Below are 25172 nucleotides of genomic sequence, written 5' to 3' on the forward strand. Positions count from 1 at the left end.
TTCCCTCACTTCAGCGTCATTCCCTCACTTTATACACTAGTGAGGGAATGACGAATTCAATAAAATTTAAAAATAACAGTTAGGCCTAATTAATTTCTGAAGTCAATCACATACAATTATATTCATACAAGAAAGCAACATATAATTATCCACTTTCTCGATGAAGTTGTATTTTATTTTACTCTAAAAAATGACATGAGGGAATGACAAATGTAAAAAATTTTACCTGGTTTGATTCATTCAAATTTATTCCACAGCAAAGCTTCTTTAAGTTGAAGATGGAAACATACTGCAATTTTGTTCTATGATGCCAGTTGTTAACTTCTGAAGTTTTTATTAAAATATTTTTATTCTAAGAAGATTGCAGGTGATAAGAACATTGTTGTGAGGGAATGACGCGAAACACTGGGGACAAAGTTTAAAATAGTGCTGTGTTAATATTTTTATCAGAAATTAAATTTAAAATTGATTTTCTGAATTCTATATTTCAGTATTCTGAAATAAAAAACACGAATTTGTAAAAAAAAAATTTTTATTTCAGAAACAATTTTTTTCTTTTTTTAAATCAGCAGTGGGGACAAGTGAGGGAATGACATATTGGTATATTTTAATTACCTAAAATAAATAAAAAATAAAAATTGATAATTTTATTTTTATTCTTTTGTTAGCTTGCATTCTGAAGGACACTTTCCCTGAAAATTTTTTTTCGTAAGTTGTAAAACAAACATAAAATATACTGGGGACATGAAAATGACTGTTTTTGTGAGAATGACCCATATAGTATATGCATTATTTTCAATTTTTTCATAACTTAAATAACTTATGCATTAAGTCTCAGTATGTTTTATCTTAGAATAAAATTTTTTATTTAATTTTACTTCATAATGTATAAAAAATGTGAACACTCAATTAAACACACAATGTTTTTATATGCTTCTTCTTTTAGGTTATTGCATTTATAATTGATTAAAATGAAATAAAAAAGAAATCTATTTTATTATGTAAGAAGATTCATTGGATGATAACTGAATATGAATTAAATTTTTTACACATCATTTTGCTTTTTATATCGCCTTAAAATATTTTGCATGAAATGATAGTTATTGTTTTATTACAATATAAGTAGCTAAAATGCAAGAAATTACTATCGCTGATATCAGCAGAGTAAAACAAACGCTCGTGACAATATATGTTCCCTAAATAAGAATTGTTATCAACAACATACAGTAAATTTGTTGAAGCATTTGAAATTAAAAGCTACGAGAAGTTCTAATAAAAAAAGGCAAGTTAGTGACAAAAAATTGCTGAGATAATTAAAATAAAGGTGTGATACCAGCAAGGGCGGCATTAAAATTTTCTAATGAACCAAGTGTAAGGTGAGTTAAGGGTGGTATATCGGCAAATAAGGCAAAGAAATTCGTTTAAGCTCCTGAAATAAAGGTGCGATAGCGGCAAAGACGGCATAGACGTTTTCAAATCAGCCCTGAGTTAAGGTGGTTTAACGTCAAGCGAGGCAACGACGTGTGCCAGTGAACGTATTCAGCTTATGATAAAAAGGCAAAAAAACATCATAAAGGTACAATAAAAGCTTTTATGGCAATTTTCTCGTTATTCTGTGAAATGAAATTTGTTTTCCGGTATTTGACAGGCAAAAATGGCAAAGCAATCCAAAGGCAACAAAGTAGTTCCGGTCCTTTAACGATTTCCAGAAGTTTTACCTGAAATACCATCACGGGCCTCATTTTTGGGCCAGATTTCACTTTATTAACGGAACTGATACGGCGATGAAAAGTCCGCCGTAATGGCACTTTGGGTGAATCGACATTGTACCTTCACTGGTCCAAAAGTCGTATGCTTGTTGGGATACTTATACCGCAGAATCCCTGAATATTATACTAAATCAAAATCCCACTTGAGAAATTTTTTATGTCTATTGTCTCAATTTCTAAACATAGATCACGCAGTTGGCAGAAAAACGTGTCTAGTATTACATATTTGAAACGTTTAAAATTATAAAGTTGCCTATATGTTGCGGAAATTTTCCTTTAAAAATGTATTAATAATACTTATTTTCAGTCGTAGTTTTCTTATCTAAATTTTAATCGATTAAAAAAGTAAAAAAGAAAAAGAAATGTGACCTATACATCCTCCAGTGTTGTACTTTCTGTCGAGTTTCTGCATAACATTGTCAGTTTTGAATGGATTTTTTGAGAATTCTAAATATCAACCACAATATCAATAATAATTGGATACAAAGTGCTGCTGAAAAAGGTGTCTAGTTTCAGTGACTTGAAGCGTGTGAAATGTGTTGCATATATTTTTCAGAAATTTTCATTTAAAATCGCTTTAATAATACTTATTTTCAATTTTTATTTTCTTATTATCCAGATATAAATCTTGATAAAAAAAAAAAAACAACTGACACGCCTTCCAATTTTATACTTCTTGCCCAGTTTTTACAAATCGCTGGCAGTTTCAAAAGGATTTTTTTCAAAATTCTGAATGTAAATAACAATATTAATAAGAATCGAATACATGGTGCTACAATGTTTATGCAAGGCATTGATAACGTTTAATAGTGACTATGCCAATAATTCTATTTTGGCCTATTCTAAAATTAAATCATCATTGTTTTCTGCTGTTGGCGAAGGCTTATTTACGGAAACTTCTAACGATCCATCATCGTTTTCCATTTTTTTTACGCATTTATCAACGATAATTTCAAACAACAAAGCAATCGCGGAAATTGAGTAACCAAAAATGAGTACATAGAAAGCACCCTGGAGATCTACCAGTGAAAGAATCTTAAAAGATCCAGTTTCTTCATGTGTGTCGCGAAAATCGTCTATGTCTTTCAACTTCCTTTGAAAGAGATCATGCTCGTATAATTTTGTGAAAATTCCACCCTCCAATATTCGCATCATAATATTATCTAATTTGTGTCTAAAGGGAAAATTCTTTCGCATTAGATAACACAATCTAGCATGATAAATCGGATCTTCGGATACCACAATCGGGTTGCCAAGTGGATTGTTCAATTGGCGCGTAAACATAGATGTGGCAATGATCCAATTATCTTTCAGGTGCTTTGCATAGTTCTTCCTGGTTATTGCGTACTTCCAGTTGTTATCCCGTATAATTTCACCAATTTTCACGAAAGTGGGTCTAGCATTATTTAATAAGTTATCCAGATACATTGGCATGTCCATAGGCGTAACTGCTTGATATTTTCCTGATCGCACAGCTTCTAAGACCCTTTCTTCATTGTTGATAGGCCGCTCCGTTTTGGGTGCCATCATAGCTGTCAAAATAACCGCCACATACGATAATGTTAAAAACTGAACTGCAATTGACCAAAACAAAGTTATTATTTCCTGAGAAGCTTTAGGAATGATTTTGACCGTTGGCTCTTGAAGCAATAACTCAGCGACTCTGCTGTACAATTGGCTACCGTATGAGTACTTCTTACCCATAATGAAATAATACGCCAACGCAAGAACGAAAAGCGTAATCAAAATTGATATCCATACACCGACTTTAAATGTCTGGAAAATAACGAAAGGCTTCGGAACAAAACCAGGAGTCTTGGCTACAAAGTAGGCGCCTTCATCTCTGTAGCTGAATGACTGGTCGGAAAATTGAAAGCTCCAATAGTTTTGAAGCATAGCAGACGTTGCTACATCGGCTTCATTTCTTTGGATCATGCCCGGGCATCCTGACCAAACATTGTTTTCATCTGGCATTCCCCATGCATCATCATTAGGGATCACAATATCGAAATTTAACCCTAAAGCTTCAAAGACGACTTGAAGTAATTTTCCTTCGTGTCCTCCTATATAGCTAGGCGGTGGTCCCATGGTGGTATTAACAGCAGAACGAATTTCATGACAACACACTCTTAATGTTTCCTTAGAACTTGGCCAGGTTATAAGTTTTTTAACTGGAATATGTCCAAGATTCATTTTGACCAGCAGAACTTAAATTATTCAAATGACGAGAGAAAAGAGTGAGCCGTACATCAATACTGAATATCGCGGGTAAAGTGTTCAGATTTCTCATCTCATTTCTTTCTGAACCTATTAAAAAAGAAAATTACATATTCGAAAATTGATTTTTTTTTTTTACAAGTAATTTCCCTTAATCAAAATTTATTTACCAATAAATGGATCACACTTGTAAATACGATCCATAATCGATATTTCGAATTTTATTTTAGAAAAAACTGAACACTAAAAGTTTATGGGGATAGCCCATGCTTATATTCTTCTAAACCAATTTAAAAGAAAATTAAATTTTTATTCCTAATTTTGATATCGAATTTTCTTTAATCAAATTTTGTTTACCCGTCAACAGACTGCACTTACAAATGCTATCCAAAATCTATAATTCTCATTTTTTTGAAAACACCAAGCACTAAATATTTAATATTTCTATGACATTAAATGTTTGTACCAATTTATTAATGAATCATATTTAAATAGCTCCCTTTCTAAAAAGTCATCACAAATTTTAAATTAATGGGTTTAGTTGTGCAAAAGAATAATTACGCTGATTAGAAGAGATTGAATTCTGATAGATTTTCATGAATGCGATTGTAATTGCTTTGATATCGAAAATAAAAACCTCACAAACAACGAAATCTAAATTAAATCTTAACGAACATGAATTTCGTATTACATTTACATCTCATTATAATATATTTTCATGCTAAGGTGGTTCAAGAAGTTTTAAAAAAAATGATGCACCCTGAAATACTGTAATAGAAAAACAAGTTTTATCCCTAAGAGGCTGTAATCTCTATTTTATTAATATTTTTGATATTATTTTTTTTTTCAATTATATGGCACAAAAAATTTTGCAATAATAATATGGGTCATTCTCACAAAAAGGTGACTCTTTAAGTCCCTTAGTAATAAATATTAGGAAATACAGCAGATTTCTTAATATTTTTCTTCATCATTTTTTGTAAAGTTCTAACTAACAAATCATATGCATTTCTGCTAAATGTATTTAATATTTCATTCTTACTTTTTAATAAACATAACTTCAAAATCCCCTCCGTGGACGTGCCTACGTCTGTGACACAAAATAATTTTTAATGGCTGTTAAACAATTTAAATATTATTTTAATGATTTTTGTAGTTTTACCTAGTTAAATGTTTATAGTAACTTTTTATTTGATATTTAAAAAAAAATTGTTTTTATAAAATAAATGACTAGTAAACTTTGTCCATCAAAAATGAAATCTCCCTCCATGGTCAATTAATATAGTTCGGTAAATATGCAATAAAGAGCAGCATATGCGAAATCCCTGTAAGACAGCTGCTGGGAAAGGTAACCATTTCATTTTCTAAAGTTAACTATCAGTTGTTTTTGTTCTCTTTGGTGTCAGTTTTGGATTGTTGTGTTAAACTGGGGTTTGGCAAAGTTCTCACCGTGTACTCCGTGGCCATCATAAAGAAGGTAAGAGAAAATTATTTTATTTTTGTAAGATGAATTTTGGATTGCAAAAATAGTATATTTAATAAAAAGAACTACCCCATTTTTCTAACTTTAAAATTAAAAATCAGTAAAATTCAAGAATTAGTTTTTGTCTCCTCCGTGGACATAACAAGTTCACGGAGGAGAAGACACAGTCAATGGAAGAGACAATGTGTTAGATAACCATAATACAATTAAAAAACTATTTTCTTTTAAGTGATATTTTTCAAAATGGAACAAATGTGTTAATTTGTTTGTATTTTTAAAGAAAATCAATGAAGTTTAACTTTTTCTTATCGGAGAAGTAAATATTGGCAATGTTTCTAAATAATTTCTGTGATGTTAAACATTTTTTTTTCTCTTCAAATTTTAGGAAAAAAATGGCGAAACCAAAATGCAAAAAAAGAAAGCAATCAAATGTTCAAATGCAAAAGAGAAGGGAACAGAAAAAATTTAGCATGAGACAAGCTAGACAGAAATTAAAAGAAAACCCTATATTGTTTGAAGAAAATTTAAAAAAAAAAGAAGAAAAAAGAGCAAGAAACTTTAAAATCTGTATCAGAAAAAGATTTAACAGAAAAATCGTGATTAAATGTGCTTAAATTTCTAGAAATTGATAGAGCAAGCCGTTTGTGCCCAGGGAAAAAAGAAACGAACAAGAAGAAAAAAGAAAAAACAAAAACGTTATTTGGATGACAGTATATTTGACTTGCATAAAATGTTCATAAAAGAGTACCCTCAACACTCAACTTTCATGTGGAGTCTGAATTCTTATTTCAATAATCTTTACATTTTAATTTATTAATATTCAGTAAGAGTTACTTAAAAAATTGTACACCTAGGTTAAAAATGGATGTTTCCTTTCATAGCAGCATGATTAATCGGAAGTAGCTCTATCTCTAATAATGAAATATTTTATTATTTAATTATTAATGCTAAACTCATGTCAGTTGTACCCAATAATTATTGAATTAGTCTTCATTGACATTTTATAACATAAAATGTCTCCTCCGTTGACTATTACATCTCCTCCGTGGACAAGGCAGAATTTAAAATATTTTAAATCTTGCAAAATAAAATAGAAAACTTGACCATTATTATAAGGACATATAACAAAAATAAATAAAAACATTTATGTAATTTTTAGCACATTTTTAATTACTTTAGTTTAAGAAAATTTTTTAGTCTATTTATACCTTTTCAGTGAGAATGACCCATATATAAATTGTGCAAAATAGAGTAATTCTGGGATTCTAATTAATATAACATGTGCAGTAAGTTTATAATTCATATAACGTTGATAACATTTGGGAAGGGAAGGTGATTTTATTTGTTTTGTTCTTATTTTTATCTCTCCAAAACTTTTATTGTTGCAAAAATTTTACATTATGCTAGATTAATTAAGTTTGTTTTTTAAATTATTTTCCCTGATTTTTTTTATCCCTTATAATAATTTTCAAGTAATATACATATTGATAATTCGCGCACTATCATTGAGCATAAAATTAAAAAAAAATATCTCAAAAATCAGGGTCTGATTACCGCATAGGCAGAAAAGAAACTTGTCTGGGGCTCTCTTAATGTTTGTTTTTAAAGGGTTTTGATATTTTAATGTTGCACTTTATTTAGGGTTGTGCCTTAATGATTGTTGCTTAATGATTAATCTTATTTTTTTCCAAAAAGACCAAAAAGTAAAGACATGACAATACATACTTTAAAGCACAATGAAAACTTCCGTGATAAAAACAAACCAACCAACACTCTAAGGCAGCATTCACACCCTTGTGCGCAAAATTCGATCCATACCAATATACACCATGATGAGTAGAAGCAGCATACTAATCACCTTCTTCATCACTGGGTACTTATCAGATAAATTTAGAATCTGGGCGCTTAGTAAAAATCATATAGTGCAGATACGAGATTAAAATAAAAACGGTAAAAATTACATTGAAAGTGAAAACGATTGAGTTTTTAATTTGTATTTAGTCCAGGGCCCCAGCTTTCCCTAAATAGCAAGAAGAAAGTAAGAAGCAAGTAAGAAGCCTTTCAAGAAGAAAGTAAGGAACTTAAAATTCGGTGACATTTCAAAATTGAAAATAGTTCATAAAAATGTATAGTTACTAAAGAATGTGTAATTTTAAAAACAATTAATCACCTATACTTTTTCTGAACCAATTATACACCGAAGAGCCATTATATTATGACTATCCTCCATCTATAACAATGGGCTCGCCCAGGTTTTCATAGTTTCTCGCCCAGAAACAATGTTTTCATGGGCACATTAGGACCCATAATCGTCATAGAACAATCCCTGACGTCTGTAAGCTACTTGAACATAGTTGCAGACCAGGTTCACCCATTCATGGCAACAGTTTTTCCTTCGGGGGAAGGTGTTTTCCAACAGGATAATGCACCATCTCATAAGGGTCGAGTCGTCGAGGAACATTCCAGTGACTTTCAAGTCATGTCTTGGCCCCCAAATTCACCTGACCTTAATCCAATAGAGCATTTGTGATCCTACTTGGAAAACCAAATTCGTGCTGCCACGCTACCCACTCGCAATGTGAGGGAATTTCAGAACCAGTTGGTGAGCGCTTGGTGCCAGATACCTCAGACTACCTATCAGCACCTTGTGGAATCAATGCCACGGCGAGTGCTAGCAGTTTTGAGGGCTAAAGGTGGTCCTACATGTTATTAGCAGGGTGGTCATAATGTAATGGCTCTTCGGTGTATGTATTTTAGGCAATTATTTTTCCCTTATTTTTAATTTTTTTAATTGATACTTTTTTCATCAGATACCATGAAAATCGCGACACATAATGCAATAATTTCTATCAATTTTTGCCAATGATACTTTACTTCCTATCCAACAATATTAATAGTCTAAAAATTTAAGGAAACTCCGCTCACCGACCCACTTAATTAATTCGCATTCCTCATTATTTGCTATTAGAGGTCAATATTTTCCACAAGAAACAAAGAACATTTCACTGATAAACTACATGTAGTTATTATGATTTCTTGTAAGAACAACTTGTTAATATTGAAATCGTAATGAAATAAACAATTACCTGAATTTCAAAAATTATCAACTGTACTTAAAAATAAGTTTACATTTAGAAATACTGAAAGTGTAACGATAAAAATGGGTAAAAGCGAAATAATCTATTTGATTCGGGAACAAGACTTTTATCATCACCAAGTGAGAAAAAATGCTTCGTATTTATCAGCAGCATAATGAAAATATTCTATAATTTATATTCGGTCTATTTTAAATTGTAGTTTTTGTATTTAAATAGTGTACTTGGTAAAGTCTCATATTTTTAAAGGCAAGAATGTTTATCACAAAACAAGATAAAAATATTGCTATTATTAAAAAAAGAACTTAAAGTTAATTAACTGAAACTTAAATAGACAATATGACGACTTTTAATTTTAATATATTGTTTATTTTGTTTGCAAGATAAAAAATAAATTTGCGGAGAACGCTGCTGAGCAAAACTATTTGCTCCAGCCATCAATATAGCAGTTCAAATAGTAAATGGTATTTAACCTGCTTGAATTAAGATTTCATATTTTTTTAAAACTTCCATATAAATGTTAAGATTTAAGTTTGGCAACATCTAATCTTTTTTATTTAATTTTTTTTGTTACTTTTTACAACAACTCAAGCATAAGGTTTTGAAATTAAAAACCCAAGGGAAATAAATAACTTTTCTTACAACAGTGGTTAAATAGTGAATTAGCCTATCTATATTTTATTTTTTTATAACCGTCGTTGAACAGCCAACCCAATTTTGGGTTCATAACTACTAATGTTCAATTCCGTAGCCTTGTAATTTTGAACCAATCCAAAAGACAAGGAAACTCCTGGATCAGTACCCAAAGAGGTATGATTAGTTATGGGAACATGGAGGACTTTCTGACTTGACAGATTTAGCGTGCATCAGTCACCCTTTACCACAAGGGAAGTCTTCGGTCGGCAGGGATCGAACCACCTATCTATATTTTTTATTTTATTTTATAACCGCCGTTGAACAGCCTACCCAATTTTGGGTTTACGACTACTAATGTTCAACTCTGTATCCTTGTAATTTTGAACAAATCCAGAAGACAAGGAAACTGCTGGATCAGTATCCCCAGATGTATGATTTGTTATGGGAACATGAAGGGATTTGTGACTCGACAGATTTAGCGCGTATCAGTCACCATTTACTACACGGGAAGTCTTCGGTCAGCAGGGATCGAAACCACTCCCTCTTGGACATGGGCCCAGTGCCCTACCAACCAGGCTATCCCGGCCCCCATGCCTATCTATATTTTATTTTACTTTACAGCCGTCGTTGAACAGCTGATCCAATTTTTTTGAGTTTACGACTACTAATGCTTAACCTTGTAATTTTGAACCCAATCCAGAAGACGAGGGAACTCCTGGATCAAGTATTGGGGGGAAATTTGCTTTCGTGAAGCACTTTTTGATGGAACTAACCCGCATTTGCGATACATGGAGAGTAAGACCATGAGAACCTTCCACGGTTAGCCTGATTTCAATGGGACTCTAACCCATGATCCGTCTACCACTGAGGATATTTCCCGTCAGCATTGTGGTCGGTGCAAGCCGGATGCGGATTCGTATCGACAAGCCATTACTGGAATTCAAGCCTGGTTCGCCAATTTATATGCCTATTTATATTATAACAACAGTGGATTAGCCTATCTTTAGTCGGAGCCCTCTATGTTTATTCTGAAAATGACGCAACGCGTCAATATGTAGAAAAGCCACAGTTTAGTAAAAAAGAAAAAAAAAAAAAAAAAAAAAANAAAAAAAAAAAAAAAAAAAAAAAAAAAAAAAAAAAAAAAAAAAAAAAAAAAAAAAAACGAAAAGTGTTTGTGATCTAATTTTTGTGATTGAATTTTTTTCCAGCATTGGAATAGAAATGCATTCAAATTGAACAGTCAAATAACGTAGCGATTTAATTATTTAAACAAATCGCAGAAAAAAAGCGTGCACAGTGTTATCTTATATATATATATATAAAAATAAAACAAAGATAAAACAAAGGAAAATTACAGACAATTGAAAAAAGGGGGAAAAAGAAAAATAATAATAAAAAAATTAACAAGCAACTGGGGGGGGGGGAGNGGGGGGGGGGGGGGGGTATAAAGAATAAATAATTAAAAAAATCTGGAAAAAAAAGGATACATTTTTTTTTTTAAAATCCGGAAAATAAAAGAAATAATCTTTTCATCAGCCCACAAGATCATATGCAATAAGAACGCACTTTAAAACAAAACTCCTCTAGTTACGCTCAATTTGCGCTTTTGTTTTCATATTTTGCAATATGGCAATCTTGTTGGGAAAATATTTTAAATCATTCTTGAAAAATTTCCCTTTCATGTAAGTTCATTTGAATTCGCTACTCGCTTTATAGATTATGTTTTATTCTGTTTTTTCTTTGTATTTTATTTTCTGTTTTTGCGTGTTACTTTTACTTATTGTGTTCTATTTTATTTGTTGTAATTTTTGTAAAATTTATTTGAGTGCTTCTCACACTATTGTATTGATATATTTTGCTTTGGCTATATTGATACAATATTAGAAAGCACTCTTTTTTGCGGATATAATCGTGTGGGCTGATGAAAAGATTAAATCTTTTATTTTCCGGATTTTTAAAAAAAACTTATCTGTTTTTTCCCGATTTTTTTAATTTCTTCCCCCAGTTGTTTGTTATTTTTTTTATTATTATTCCCCCCCTTTTTTTTTCTTCATATGTCTGTAATTTTCCTTCGTTTTACCTTCATTTTGAACTTATCTTATGAGTTCTATTTACTAGCAGCTTATGCGCAGTAAATGAAACTTAATTTTCTTCGTGTTTTTTCGTATTTATATCTATATATATATATATTTAGTAATTCCATTTTACTACCAGTCGGTTTTTAGTATAACCGTGATAATTTCTCATTTCTAAATGTTATGGTGTTAAATGTTATGGTGTATTTCTAAATGTTATGTTATCTGTGTAGAAAAACATAATGTAAACACCCATACATAATGTAAACCAACCCCAACATAATGTAAACAGCAGCGTCACTTATCCTCTTTTTAAATATGGAGACAAATAAATACATAATAATTAACAACTTTTTCCGTACTTTTTTAGGTCAAGGTTTCAATAATTCTGTAATGTTATTCTGAGATAATTCAGTTTATTTTATCATTAAAAAATTTAAAATAATCCTTTTCTATTATTGCGTAGCCTGCCAGAAGCAAATTATTAAGTTTAATTCTGGAAATAATAAGTAATAATTCAGTAAAAATTTATACTCTCCGAATTTCTTGATATGGAATTTTCAACATGAACCATAGAATGGTTCTATTAATTCCATATTTAATTCTATGTTAATGTAAATTATTTTTAAACTAAGGAATATTAATAACTAGGCAGATACAACTGTATTTTTAATTGTTAAAAATCATAAAATATAACTATAATGATGTAGACAATTTAGGTAAATTAAGAAATTAATGAGGGAAGACTTTCAATACATTCCATTTTCTTTGTAATTTGAATTACTATCTTTTTTTAATAAATTAAGCTATAAATGTAAGTTTCATAACTAATTTAATATGTAGGCAGAACAAAATAACTGATGATTCCTCAACTAATCAATATTAATAATTATATACACAAAATGAAATTTTTTTAATATCATCAAATATAACTCTAATGTTTCGGACAATATAAATACATTAGGAAATTTTTGAAGGAAGATTTTCGATACAATCCACTTTTTTGTAAATTAAATTATTACCATTTTTCATAAATTAAGTTAAAATATTAATCTATATCCAATTCAATGTGTATTTTAATTATAAAATAACCAGTGATTTCTCAACTTATTAAAACTAATAATTGCAAAGATAAAGCTCCATTTTTATTTCTTGATATCATCAAATATAACTCTAATGTTTGGGACAATTTAAATACATTAAGAAATTAATGAAGGAAGATTATCCATACTTTTCATCTTTTTTGGTAAATTACATAAATATTAAGTTTTTGAAGTTATACTTCTTATGCTACTTCCAACAAGGTTGCGTTAAACGTTTAACGCTACATTTTTATTGGCCGGGAAATCACGTGGTAGGTTTCAGTTTTCCCTCATTCATTTCCATATTGTTTTGGTTCTCACTAGCATAAAAATAATAAAAATATTGTTTTTCCATCAATATTTTTTTAGTTTGATTTGATACACATATAATTTAATGGGGTAGTATTTTTGAAGTTATACTTCTTATGCGACTTCCAACAAGGTTGCGTTAAACGTTTAACGCTACATTTTTATTGGCCGGGAAATCACGTGGTAGGATCCAGTTTTCCCTCATTCATTTCCATATTGTTTTGGTTCTCACTAGCATAAAAATAATAAAAATATTGTTTTTCCATCAATATTTTTTTAGTTTGATTTGATACACATATAATTTAATGGGGTAGTATTTTTGAAGTTATACTTCTTATGCGACTTCCAACAAGGTTGCGTTAAACGTTTAACGCTACATTTTTATTGGCCGGGAAATCACGTGGTAGGATCCAGTTTTCCCTCATTCATTTCCATATTGTTTTGGTTCTCACTAGCATAAAAATAATAAAAGTATTGTTTTTCCATAAATATTTTTTTAGTTTGATTTGATACACATATAATTTAATGGGGTAGTATTTTTGAAGTTATACTTCTTATGCGACTTCCAACAAGGTTGCGTTAAACGTTTAACGCTACATTTTTATTGGCCGGGAAATCACGTGGTAGGATCCAGTTTTCCCTCATTCATTTCCATATTGTTTTGGTTCTCACTAGCATAAAAATAATAAAAATATTGTTTTTCCATCAATATTTTTTTAGTTTGATTTGATACACATATAATTTAATGGGGTATTATTTTTGAAGTTATACTTCTTATGCGACTTCCAACAAGGTTGCGTTAAACGTTTAACGCTACATTTTTATTGGCCGGGAAATCACGTGGTAGGATCCAGTTTTCCCTCATTCATTTCCATATTGTTTTGGTTCTCACTAGCATAAAAATAATAAAAGTCATAAAAGTATTGTTTTTCTGTAAATATTTTTTTAGTTTGTTTTGATACACATATAATTTAATAGGGTAGTATTTTTTTTATTTTCAAATTTAGTGAATAGCAATTGTAAAAAATGAGTAAAAACAATCCCACGGACAATGCGACGGATTTAAGGTCATGTCAAAGTACGTCTCTTGTGAATATCAATTGATTGTTTCTCTTCTGAAATTACATTATGACGCATTCACATACATTATTGATACAAATAGATTTTCCAGAGCGAGACGATGAGGCAACCACATGCTCTTCCACTGGCTCAAGTGGTCCACGAGGGAAAAATGCACAATATTACCGTGATTACTGAGCACAGAAGCGAGCGGAGCAGGAGAAAGAGTCGTTGAATAGAACTAGTGATCCTTCTACGACTGCTGATTCTTCTACAATTAACGTCGCAGGTTGCGAAGTTTAACTTCTTCCGCGCGGAGGGACTCCACGCACTATTTTTTATTTTATTTTTACGATGTTTCTTAAACTTGAAAAGCGTGTCGTAATTTGGACTCCATAAGCAGAATATTTTCAAATGTTCTGCAACAGGACTTATTAATTTATACAAATGTTCTGCAAGCCTTTCACAGCGAAAAAAGGTCAACTTAACGCTAAAATATTATATTTTCATTTATTAAAATACAGGATCATGCACAGATACACCACATTATTTTTTAAACCAAGACAAACATTCCTGATTTTTTACTTTTTCAATCTCTTTTGAAGTACAAAATTTTGCTAATGACGATGATGATGAATTATTAATAAAATGCTTATGATATGAAGGTTCGAACATTAAAAGAATGTATGAGATTAGGGTTGAGGATTGTTCTGCAAAACTATCGTAGGCAGGTGGGCTGGGGGTCGCGGGAAAACGCTGTCACTTATTCAAGATACAAATTGTGGTTTGTTCTGCGACGTAAGTCACAGTTTTAGGCACTTTCTGCTTCTGGGATTTGGACTATCCGATAGTGATATTGCAATATCGAACAGTCAATAAATCAGCAATCCCAATCAGTCAATTAAGAAGTAAATCAATGAAAATAATATTGCAAAAGCATTGACTTTTAAGAATTCTTCAATTACGAGATCACGCAATGGAATTAAGAAAAAAACAACTTTTTTTTTGTTCATTGCGCAATGTATCTTTCTGTTTTACTATTTATTTCATTATATTTCAAAGGTATTTTAAAAATATTTTGATTTGAATATGAAAAAACTGTAAATCATATTTATGCAACACAACTTTAAACTAACTTTGAAAATTTTTTAATGATTATTAATAATTAAGTTTAAATAAAATATAACTTTTTTTTCATTTGATGAATCAATGAAATGTTACTTACATAAAACATTTTAAACGTGACAGAGGAAGGGCAGATACTTACGTGGCAAAGATACGTGCATTATGATATACGTAATGGATGGGATGAGGCAAAATGACTGGCCCAGGAAAAAGAAGAGCCTTATCGGCCAGCTGGCTTGAATATAGGATAGGTAAGTACGTATATAAAATATTTAAATTTTTTTGTTTTAATTTCTCACTGATTAGAAATTGTTTTAAAATCACATGTTATTTAAATTAAATCGCTTGATAAAAAACAACACCACAAATGCCATAATATTGAAATATTGTCTCTTCCTTCATAGTAAATTTAAAGAACATTTAAATCTCACTTTGAAAGTACACCAAGCTGCTGTTTTAAAAATTTTTTATGCTTTTCTTAAGTATGTAGCGTTAGGTGTACACAAAAGCATTTCTAGGAATATTTTATTTTGTGAGCAATTTCACCGCGATACTATACATTATAAAATTATTTTTTATGTATAGGATCACGGTCTTTATACATTATATGCACATTGTAAAATTATGTTTATGCACGGTGTTTATACATTATATTTATACATTATAAAATTATTATTTATCAATTTAAATCGACGGAGCTAAATAGAGTAGTAATTTCCTTAGATTGCACTGGGGGAATTTTTTTTTGTTGCATTTATGCAAATACTTGGTCATGCCTAATTCAGATATGGGGAGCTATGGTGGTTCAGGGGAGAGAGAGTGTTCACCTTCCAATGAGGTGAACCGGGTTCGAATCCCAGCGATGGCTGGTCGACACGAATTCCGCGCCTGGCTCGCACCGACCACAGTGCTCATGTAAAGTACCCTCAGTAGTAGACAGATCATGGCTTAGACTCTCATTGTCGACAGGCTTGCTGTGAGAGGTTTTCGTGGTTTTCCTCTCCATGTAACCCAAATACCGGTTGGTTTCATCAAAAAACTCCTCCACGAAGACAAATTTCTCCCAAAACTTGATCCAGGAGTTCCCTTGTCTTCTGGATTGGTTCAAAATTACGAAGCAACGGAGTTGAACATTAGTAATCTCAAACGCGAAAATCGGGTTGGCTGTTTAACTGTTATAAAATAAAATAAAATAAAATACAATAAAATAAAATAAAATAAAATAAAATAAAATAAAATAAAATAAAATAAAATAAAATAAAATAAAATTCGGATGTGAGTAGTATAGGCAGCACTACAGCAGAAAGGGTGGGATGAAGCGCTTTATCCCCCTTTACGCCGTAGATGCTGTCTATACTGCTAGGTAGGATATACAGATAAGAACATGTCTTGTTGGGGAGGGGGTTCGGAGGATGACATCACCTATAGCAACGTGAGTGAGTCTACGGGAGGAGGGTCTAATAGAGAGGTCACGTGACTGTTGATAACAACTTGTACTGTTGGAAAGGATGTTGGAAGAGGACTTTAGTGACGTAATACTAATTTATTGTCACCGATTGCTGATACATTAAAATTAAATTATTTTTATTTGTCATAGGAATTAATAAAATTTTTGGTTAAATTAGAGTAAAATTTAATTTTGGTAGAATTTAAATAAATTTTTGGTTTTTAAATTCAAATTTTGAAACTGATTGCAGATTTGTAAACAGCGATGTAAAAATTTTCAAGATTCCATGAAAAAAAAATCTCATGCAATAGAAAACAGAAATATAGTTGTTACCTAATGTCAAGCTGACGTTTTTTTCTTCTTTTTTTTTTTTAAAGTTGTTGAAGAGAGACTTCGTGTACAATGAATTTTTTTAAAATTTTATTTTATAAGGAAAACTTTTTAAATAATAAGCAAACAGAACTTCAAAGCTATTGGTTTAAATCGGTGGGGTGGATTTAGAGAATAAAAACTGCTACCGCTACTTCTACCGTAAAAAAAACATGTGTTTATTTAGTTGTATCTCATTTCTGAAATTCAAAGGAGGGATATAACAATATTTAAGCTGTTTAAGCTAAAAGCTTCCTCATATTTCTCGCATAAGTGCCCGCTTTGAACTGGAATTCAATATGGTAATGTTACTCAGATACAGATTAATTTGTATTCTCGTCTAGACAGGTGTATATTGTAGAGCATTTGATTTATTTAAAAGTGCACGTGAACAACTAGTTCTTGTAGCTGTAACTACCATGACAAGATGTACTTTACACCAATATTGTGACTGTGGTATGCATTTACCTCCATTCTTTTTTATTTCATTTAGGATTTGTATGTATAATAGAATAATTTTATTTTTATATTTTATAACCATCACCGGACTTTTTGAGGGAGCTAACCGGCATTTGCGTTACATGGAGAGGAAAACAACGGAAATCTCCCATGGTTACGGTGATGGCAATGGGGCTCTAACCCATGCTTCGCGTACAACTGAGGATATTTTATGACAGTACTGTGGTCAGTGCTAGCCGGGTGCGGAATTCGTATGGATCAGCCATCGCTGGGATTCGAATCCGGCTCACTTCATTGGAAGGCGAACCCTCTTGAGCCACCACTGCTCTCTATTAGACTAATTTTATTTTATAACCGTAGTTGAATAGCCGACCCAAGTTTGGGTTGTATTATTGCTTGATTAAAGATTATTGCTTGATTAAAAATTTCATTCGATTCAAAAATTTAAAAGGCATAAATAAATAAGAAATTTTTTCAAGCTCTCAAAAACAGGAGCCCATTATCAAGACTTCCAGACCTGAATGAGTCGTTCATGTCTGGCAAGTCTTGAAATGGCCTGTATTTGAGCTCTTGAAGTATGTCAAATGTTATTTTGTATTCGTATATTTTTGAAGTGAAGGAAGTTTTTAATCAAGTAATACCTTACCACTTCAGTTTTTTGGGATTATGTATTGTTATTAATTTAATTATTATTAATTTTTTTTATTGTTATTACTGTTATCATTATTATTATATTTTATAATCTTCGTTCAACAATCGACCCTATATTTTGGCTTACGACTGCTAATATTCACCTCCTTAGCCTTGAAATTTTGTACCCAATCCAGAACACAAGAGACTCCTGGATCAAGTATTGGGAGAAATTTATCTTTGTGGATGACTTTTTGATGGAACTAACCCGCTTTTGCGTTACATGGTGAGGAAAACCACGAAAACTTCCCACGGTTAGCCTGACAAAAAGGGGACTCTAACCCATGATCTGTCTACGACTGGGGATTTTTTACGTCAGCATTATGGTCGGTGGGAGCCGAGTGCGGAGTTCGAATTCCAACCATTACTGGTATCGAACCCGGGTCACCTCGCTGGGAGGCAAGCTCTCTATCCTCTGAGCCACCACGGCTCTTATAATTAATATTTTATTTTATAACCATCCTTGAACCAGCGACCCACTTTTTTAGGTGTACGACTGCTAAAGTTCAACTCCGTAGCCTCGTAATTTTGAACCCATTCAAGGAGACAAGGAAACTTCTGAATCAAGTATTGGGAGAAATTTGCCTTCGTGCAGGATTTTTTGATAGAAACTTTTAGATAGGGGAAAGCATGGTATTTTTATAACATAAACCTTTTTTTGCACAACTTATAAATGTGCCTTTTTGATCTATTATCCCAAGAAAATTTAAATATGTAAATTTAATTTTAAGTTTCCTTCCCCAATTAAACAATGTTTCTGGAACAAAATTTGAGAATTTCCTTTTAAATGGCAGCACAACACATTCAATTACAATTCTAATTACCTACATGGAAACTGTGGTATTTTTTATATCATAAGCGCTTTTCTGCACAATTTAAAAATGAGCCTCTTTGTTGTATTTCACCAAGTAAATTCAAATGCGTAAATTTCCTTTTACAAGTTTCCTTCCCCAATGACACAATGTTTCTAGAACAAAATTTCTCAACTTTCTTCTTAATGGCAGCAAAACACTTTGAAACATCTTTTCTGCACAATTTAAAAATGAGGATCTATGCTGTATCTCCTCAAATAAAGTCAAATATTTAAATTTACTATTAAGTTTCCTTTCGCAAGGTAATAATGTTTCTAAAAGAAGGTTTCTGAACTTTCTTCTAAATGGCAAGACATTATTTACAGAAACAACAATTTGTCTACTTGGAAACCGTTAAATTTTCTGACACAAACGCTTTTTTGCAAAATTTGTAAATATGCCTTTTTGCTGTATTGCTCGAAGCGAATTCAAATATGCAAACTTCCTTTCAAGTTTCCCTCCCCAATGAAACAATTTTTCTAGAAGGAAAATCTGGATATTCTTCTAAATGACAAGGCAATCTACAGAGCCATCTTATTATCTACATGGAGACCATGATATTTTTAAATTTATTTTTTATTTAATTATTTATCATTTTTTTTAATTGAAAACGCTTTTCAATTGAACTTGCTAAACCAATTTTAACTTGTGACATATTGCTGAATTGCCTTATTTAATTTATATAGATAAATTTTATTTTAAGTTTCCTTTCCCAACGCAACAATATTTCTTATTGTAAAACGAAATTTTTATTTTTATTTTTATGATGGCGTTTCTGTTGTTTCGTGATGCAATGTCACTTTTCGATAAGCATGTGCATAATTTTCACCTTTTCTATATATTAGTAAACATGCAAAAGACTTCATGACAAAAACATCATTTAAAAAAAGGAAGATAAAATTTGTCCACTGCGTGACCATCGTGCGTATCTGCTTTTTACAAATTAGGATAACTATTGTAAAACATTCAAAGGACATTTGTTCCTTTGAAACAGAAGCATTCTTTTTAAGGAAAACTCAGTTATTCCCTTGTAGTAGTCGGTTGTTCGTAATCACGAACAAGTACTTTTTTTTTCCTACGAGAGCGAAATTTATCCTAAAAAAAATAAACCGAGTTATTCGTGTTAATGGTTTATAAATTCAATAATAATCGGGAACAGAGTTTTTGCATTTATACAATTACTTGATCTTGCCTTAATCGATTGAGGGAATTTCAAATTTGAAATTAGTTTTGCTCCTAATACTAGAGATTGTTTTTTAAATTTTTTGTTGCCTTTTTCATGTTGAAATATTCAAGTTTAAAAACGTTATAAATAAAAGTAGGTTGCGTGAATCAGCATTAAAATTTTATAGTTTTTCTTCCTGCTGTTACGGAGACTAGATTTTAAACATTTGTGTACTCCATAAACACACTTGTGACCAGTTGTTATTCTATTACGTACTTCTGCTGTTAAGTCATTAATGGTGTTCAATTCAGAGTGAAACTATTGACTACTTTAAAACTGTCAAGATGCAAAGTATCTTACATTAATTGTGTTAATTTATTTATTCAAAATACGATAATATATTTGTCAATATTTTTATTGTTAATTTTCTTTTCTTTCTGTATAGTGTATTTTTTTTTCTTTAGAAAGAGGGTCCTAGTTTTCTTTTCCTTTTCAAAAATAACTGTCCTTACTTCAAGGGAAAGAATATCAGGCCTTCGTAAAAGAAAAAAAATCCGAACATTTTTTTGAAACAGTATACATACACCGTACTGATTTTAAAAAGGGAAAACTATCAGCTAAAAAAGGTATGAATTACTTTACTTAACTGCAATTAAGGCAAAAATTTATCTATAGGATTAAAAAAAAAATACTATGTTCCTGGATGTGGGAATTAAAAACTAGTGGATGTGAAAATTAAGAGAACCTTGATAATTTTCATCAATGTTATAAATCGTTCTTCTAGAACAGTTTTCTTTAGGAATACAAATCAAAGCTGGTTTATTGTTTTTTAAGTTCGAATGAAAGTTACATAGATATTTATCATGTTCGCTTAACTTCGAATTACGGAAAGTTATCTCCTCCATTTCATCCAAGTTTTCACAATATTAAGTAAACTTGGTCGTATAACCTTTAAGGGTTGCTACTACAATTTGAAACTCGCTTCATTCGCCAAATGTTTGGAGATGGGCATTACTTAAAACTCAGGGGCCTGCACTTAAAAAAACTGTTCATAACACATTTGCCTTTTGACACATTGATGAATCATATCTGTTATTATGACCACTATCCTACCTGCTAGGTGGAATTTCTAAGTAGGGGCAGGCTTGACGCCTTGTGAGCAAAGCCGTCTAGTTATGTAAAAGTTGTCAATTATATTATAATTTTATATCCGCATAATATAAAAAGAAAACACCACACAACCTATATATATTCTAAACAATTATGTTTAATAGTATCTGGGAAGAAGGGGTTTTCAAGAGTGTCATTCTTTTTAGTTTAAGATCTTCAAAGAGACTAGACGATTGTTCTCAATTTTTCAACCCATTTCACTGAAAAACAAAAGAAAATTTCATAAAAATTAATTAGTTCAAAGTTATAAAACAATAATCTTCACACAGTGTCATTCATTTTCAAATTATTTTAAAACAACAGGGGTTTCTTTCCTTTTATTTTAAAAAAAAAAAATAACATTTTTGCAATAATTTAATATATTAAAAGCATTAACTTAAGTATGAAAAATACTTTTTGATTCTTTTCGAAGCCTGTGACTCTGATGGCAGGGAATAATGCATTTCTCGTTTCTCAGCTAATTTAATCCCATTAAAGCAAGGAAAAAAGCTCTTTCTCGAAATATTAGTTAAATAATTACTTCAAACAACAGAAATTAAAAAAAAGAGATTTTATTACGGATCTCCATAATCACGACAAAACTAACCTTTAAGCATTATCAAGGTTACGACAACCTGTTTAAATCATTTTCTGATGTTTTTCCCAAATGAGGTTAGTTTCCCTAAGTTTGTCAAACCTTTTATATTTAAAAATAAAACATGCTAAACATACAAAAGAGAATATAACACTTTTACTAAATTAATGGCAAACATAAACCAATATTCATTACTTAACAATTATTTTCATTCAAAGAAAACAGTACTTTAGATGGATGAACAGCTAGATGGGTGATGGAAGAAAACCAAAACCATGGTCACTTAATGATATTATTAAAAACTAATTAATTTCTGATGATTCTAAAGTTTAGTGGTCCTGGTTTTAGCAAAAGCATAATCACTTAGTTTGCGAGCAAGGTGATGCCCCCTCCCCGTTTAAGTAAAATGCTATGTTTATAGAAATTTTTGTCATGTTTTATGCACTTATTTATAAAAAGTCATTGTATATTGCATATTTCTATGACAGAAATGAAATGTTCGTGAGATATACTTATAATCAAGATCGATATACCTATAATAAGTCTGTCGGAGTCACAAAGTTCAAGTTCCTGTAACAAATCAATATTTTTGGGGGTACTGAATGGGAGATTAATAGTTCTCTAGTTCAGATAAAAATTACTATCTGTGGATTAATGAATTGAATGTCATAGGGACCTCTCTGTAAAACTGGTTGAAGTCGTATTCTCAGCCATAGATGGCGCCACTGAAAAAGCAGAAGACGCACTTTCTCCCATAAATATTCGCTTGATTTCGAGCAGGCTTGCTGATTGGCAAGTGGTACGGTATAAGTAACAACATAACATACTCACAAAGTGCTAGATGTTTTCAAATGTTAAATGTTTTCAAGATTTAATCCCCGTTTTAATCTAGTTATTGATGCACTTTCACTCCAAACAAAAATGTAATTAAATAATCTAGTTACTCATTTTTTAGTAATTATTCTTTCAATGAAAGAACACAAAACACTTTTTTATGTTTTAAACATTTATCACAAATATTAATCAATCAAGAATAAAGTAATTTTTTTTTACTTGTTTTACCTACCTTTTGCAGTACATGGGAAACATCATGCAATAGCTTATGAATGGAGAAAAGCAAACCTGAAAAAACTTGAATTTTTAACACACAAGCATTGAACAGGAAACACTGAATACCCTGATAGAAGCCATTCTTTATATACATTTCTTAAATCCTTATCAAACTTGAAAACTTAACTTTTTTGTCTTCACCCCACGTAATTATTAATTTTCGACACCGAATGAGTAAACTTTTTGTTCTTTTTGTAATGTTAATTTTTAAAAATGCACATTAAGGATGGCCTTTACGAAACACCCTGCCTTTTTACCGAAAACTTAAAATCCGAANGGTATAAGTAACAACATAATATACACACAAAATGCTAGATGTTTTCAAATGTTAAATGTTTTCAAGATTTAATCCCCGTTTTAATCTAGTTACTGATGCACTTTAACTCCAAACAAAAATGCAATTAAATAATCTAGTTACTCATTTTTTAGTAATTATTTTTTCAATGAAGGAACACAAAACACTTTTTTATATTTTAAACATTTATCACAAATATTAATCAATCAGGAATAAATTAATTTTTTTTACTTGTTTTACCTACCTTTTGCAGTACATGGGAAACATCATGCAATAGCTAATAAATGGAGAAAAGCAAACCTGAAAAAGCTTGAATTTTTAACACACAAGCATTGAACAGGAAAAACTGAATAACCCTGATAGAAGCCATTCTTTATATACATTTCTTAAATCCTTATCAAACTTGAAAACTTAAGCAAGAGAACGGTTAGTGAAATGAATGGCAAGCAAATAGATCCAGCGCCAGATCCAGCTGTGCACCAGACGCGTCAACCATTACGTTTCAAAAACATCATCAAGAATTTGTATAGTGCTGCCATTTTTAGATTAACTTCGTAATGACTAATAATTTTTTTAAAATTTCAAAACCGTAAATGACTTAGCTTTATTTTACAGCCATTACTTTTTGTTTTGTTCTGTTTAAAGCTCTTCTTCGTTACTTGGTTTATGTCTGTTTTAAAAGACAAAACAGGACTTTTCAGAATGAAATCTTTTTTCTCTGATTCAAATTTTTAAACTGTTTCCTTCTTTTCTTTCATAAGATAAAAAAAATGTAAGGCTTAAGCCTTATAATAATTATTATAATTTCAACACAAAGCTGAATATATACGTATTTCAGTATATATAACTGTCGAAGCACGCACTTAAATCGTTGACTCTTTTTTTAATAAGTTCAAAAATACATATGTGTACATATTTTTTTAAATAGATATATAGCAATTTAAGAAATATTTCTAGTTTGAATAGTTTTTTAATTATAACAACAACAAAAAAAATCTTACTTCTTGAAAATGTATAGCTCATTGGAAGTTTTTTTTAAATAAAAATCCAAGCAAAAAGATTCTTTAATATGTTCAAACCAAACTAAAAAATAACATACTTTGAAATTGTTAACTTTTTAAAATATTCAGAATAAAAATTGTGCAATTTTGTTGATTATTTCTAACAGCTTACCACTAGATAATTATAAAAATACCCATATATTTAATGAAATTTTTAATTTTTAATATTCTTACAATAAAAAAGAAAAAGACAGTAAAATAAAAACAGTTATTTCCCCAATAAAAATAGCAGGTCAGATGAAATAAAAAGAAAATTTGTTAAATTTGTTAATATCATAAAATATTCACTGAAAACTAAGAATATAAACTTGAATATTTTTCGAAACTGAAAACTAAGAATATTTTTCTTAACTAACTGTGTAAAACTAAGAACATTTTTCATATTTCTTTAAAAAAGAAAAAGCTACGTAAAACGATTTCTTTTCAACTGTAAATAAATTTTAAAATTATCCGACATGGATTGAATTCAAGAATAAAAAAATTAGATGTATTTTTTTAATATAATATTGTTATCAAAATATATTTAGTACAATTAAAATCCTATAGATGACAGCACTAACTAATTTTTGATGATGTCAATGAAATGAAGTGGTGGGCATGTCTGGTGTAACCATAGAGTTGAAATACTGGGTAGAGAGAGTAGAATAACCCCCGACCCGTGGACAAGATAAAGTCACGTGACTGTAGCCCAAACTTGCCGTTCACTGAGACCGCTTCGATTCCCGTCCATTCGTTTAGCATTGCGATCGTCTGATGCAATTAACTGTCTGTCTTTTTAATTCAGAAATAAGAATGGTACAAAAGTCCTGAGCATTTTGCTGCACGGAGAAGTTTTCTAGGGACTGTCCGATAACTTTTTACAAGAAAGGGCGACATTTTTTTTCACTTTTTCTATTTTAAAATTGATTTTAAAATTTTTCCGATACTCAGTCATGCTCTGATAATCATGTTTTATTTGCTTTAATAATCAATTACGCTCGTTTTTGCTCACTTTTTTTGCATTTAACATAAGTTTTTATTGTTTCTTAAACTTTAAACTTATAATGTTTAAGTATATTTCAATATATATTCTATTTTTAGCTGAAATAGCTGCAAAGCTTTGTTGGCTTCCTTGGCGAGATACTTTAGCGC

General features: G+C 30.7%; 2 protein-coding genes across 2 annotated transcripts in view; one reads left to right on the forward strand and one right to left on the reverse strand.

The window, feature by feature from the left end:
* Positions 1-973: 973 nt before the first annotated feature.
* LOC107456839 (glutamate receptor ionotropic, kainate glr-3-like) lies at positions 974-4051 on the reverse strand. Its single transcript, XM_016074804.3, has one exon. The coding sequence runs from the start codon at positions 3960-3962 to the stop codon at positions 2607-2609; it is 1356 nt and encodes a 451-aa protein (XP_015930290.1). The 5' UTR covers positions 3963-4051; the 3' UTR covers positions 974-2606.
* Positions 4052-16867: 12816 nt separating this feature from the next.
* The window catches only part of LOC107455252 (uncharacterized), a 43078-nt gene continuing 34773 nt past the window's right edge, over positions 16868-25172 (forward strand). Inside the window, exon 1 of the mRNA XM_071180593.1 lies at positions 16868-17122. Within this exon, the coding sequence (XP_071036694.1) occupies positions 17086-17122 (37 nt within the window). The 5' untranslated portion in view covers positions 16868-17085. The remainder of the gene's footprint in view (positions 17123-25172) is intronic.

Source organism: Parasteatoda tepidariorum, chromosome 5 (genome assembly GCF_043381705.1).
Source record: "Parasteatoda tepidariorum isolate YZ-2023 chromosome 5, CAS_Ptep_4.0, whole genome shotgun sequence".
Classification (NCBI taxonomy): Eukaryota; Metazoa; Arthropoda; class Arachnida; order Araneae; family Theridiidae; genus Parasteatoda; species Parasteatoda tepidariorum.

Bases quoted from the DNA above. Each gene is read 5' to 3' on its own strand.
- LOC107456839 (XM_016074804.3), bottom strand. From the start codon at position 3,962: ATGAATCTTGGACATATTCCAGTTAAAAAACTTATAACCTGGCCAAGT.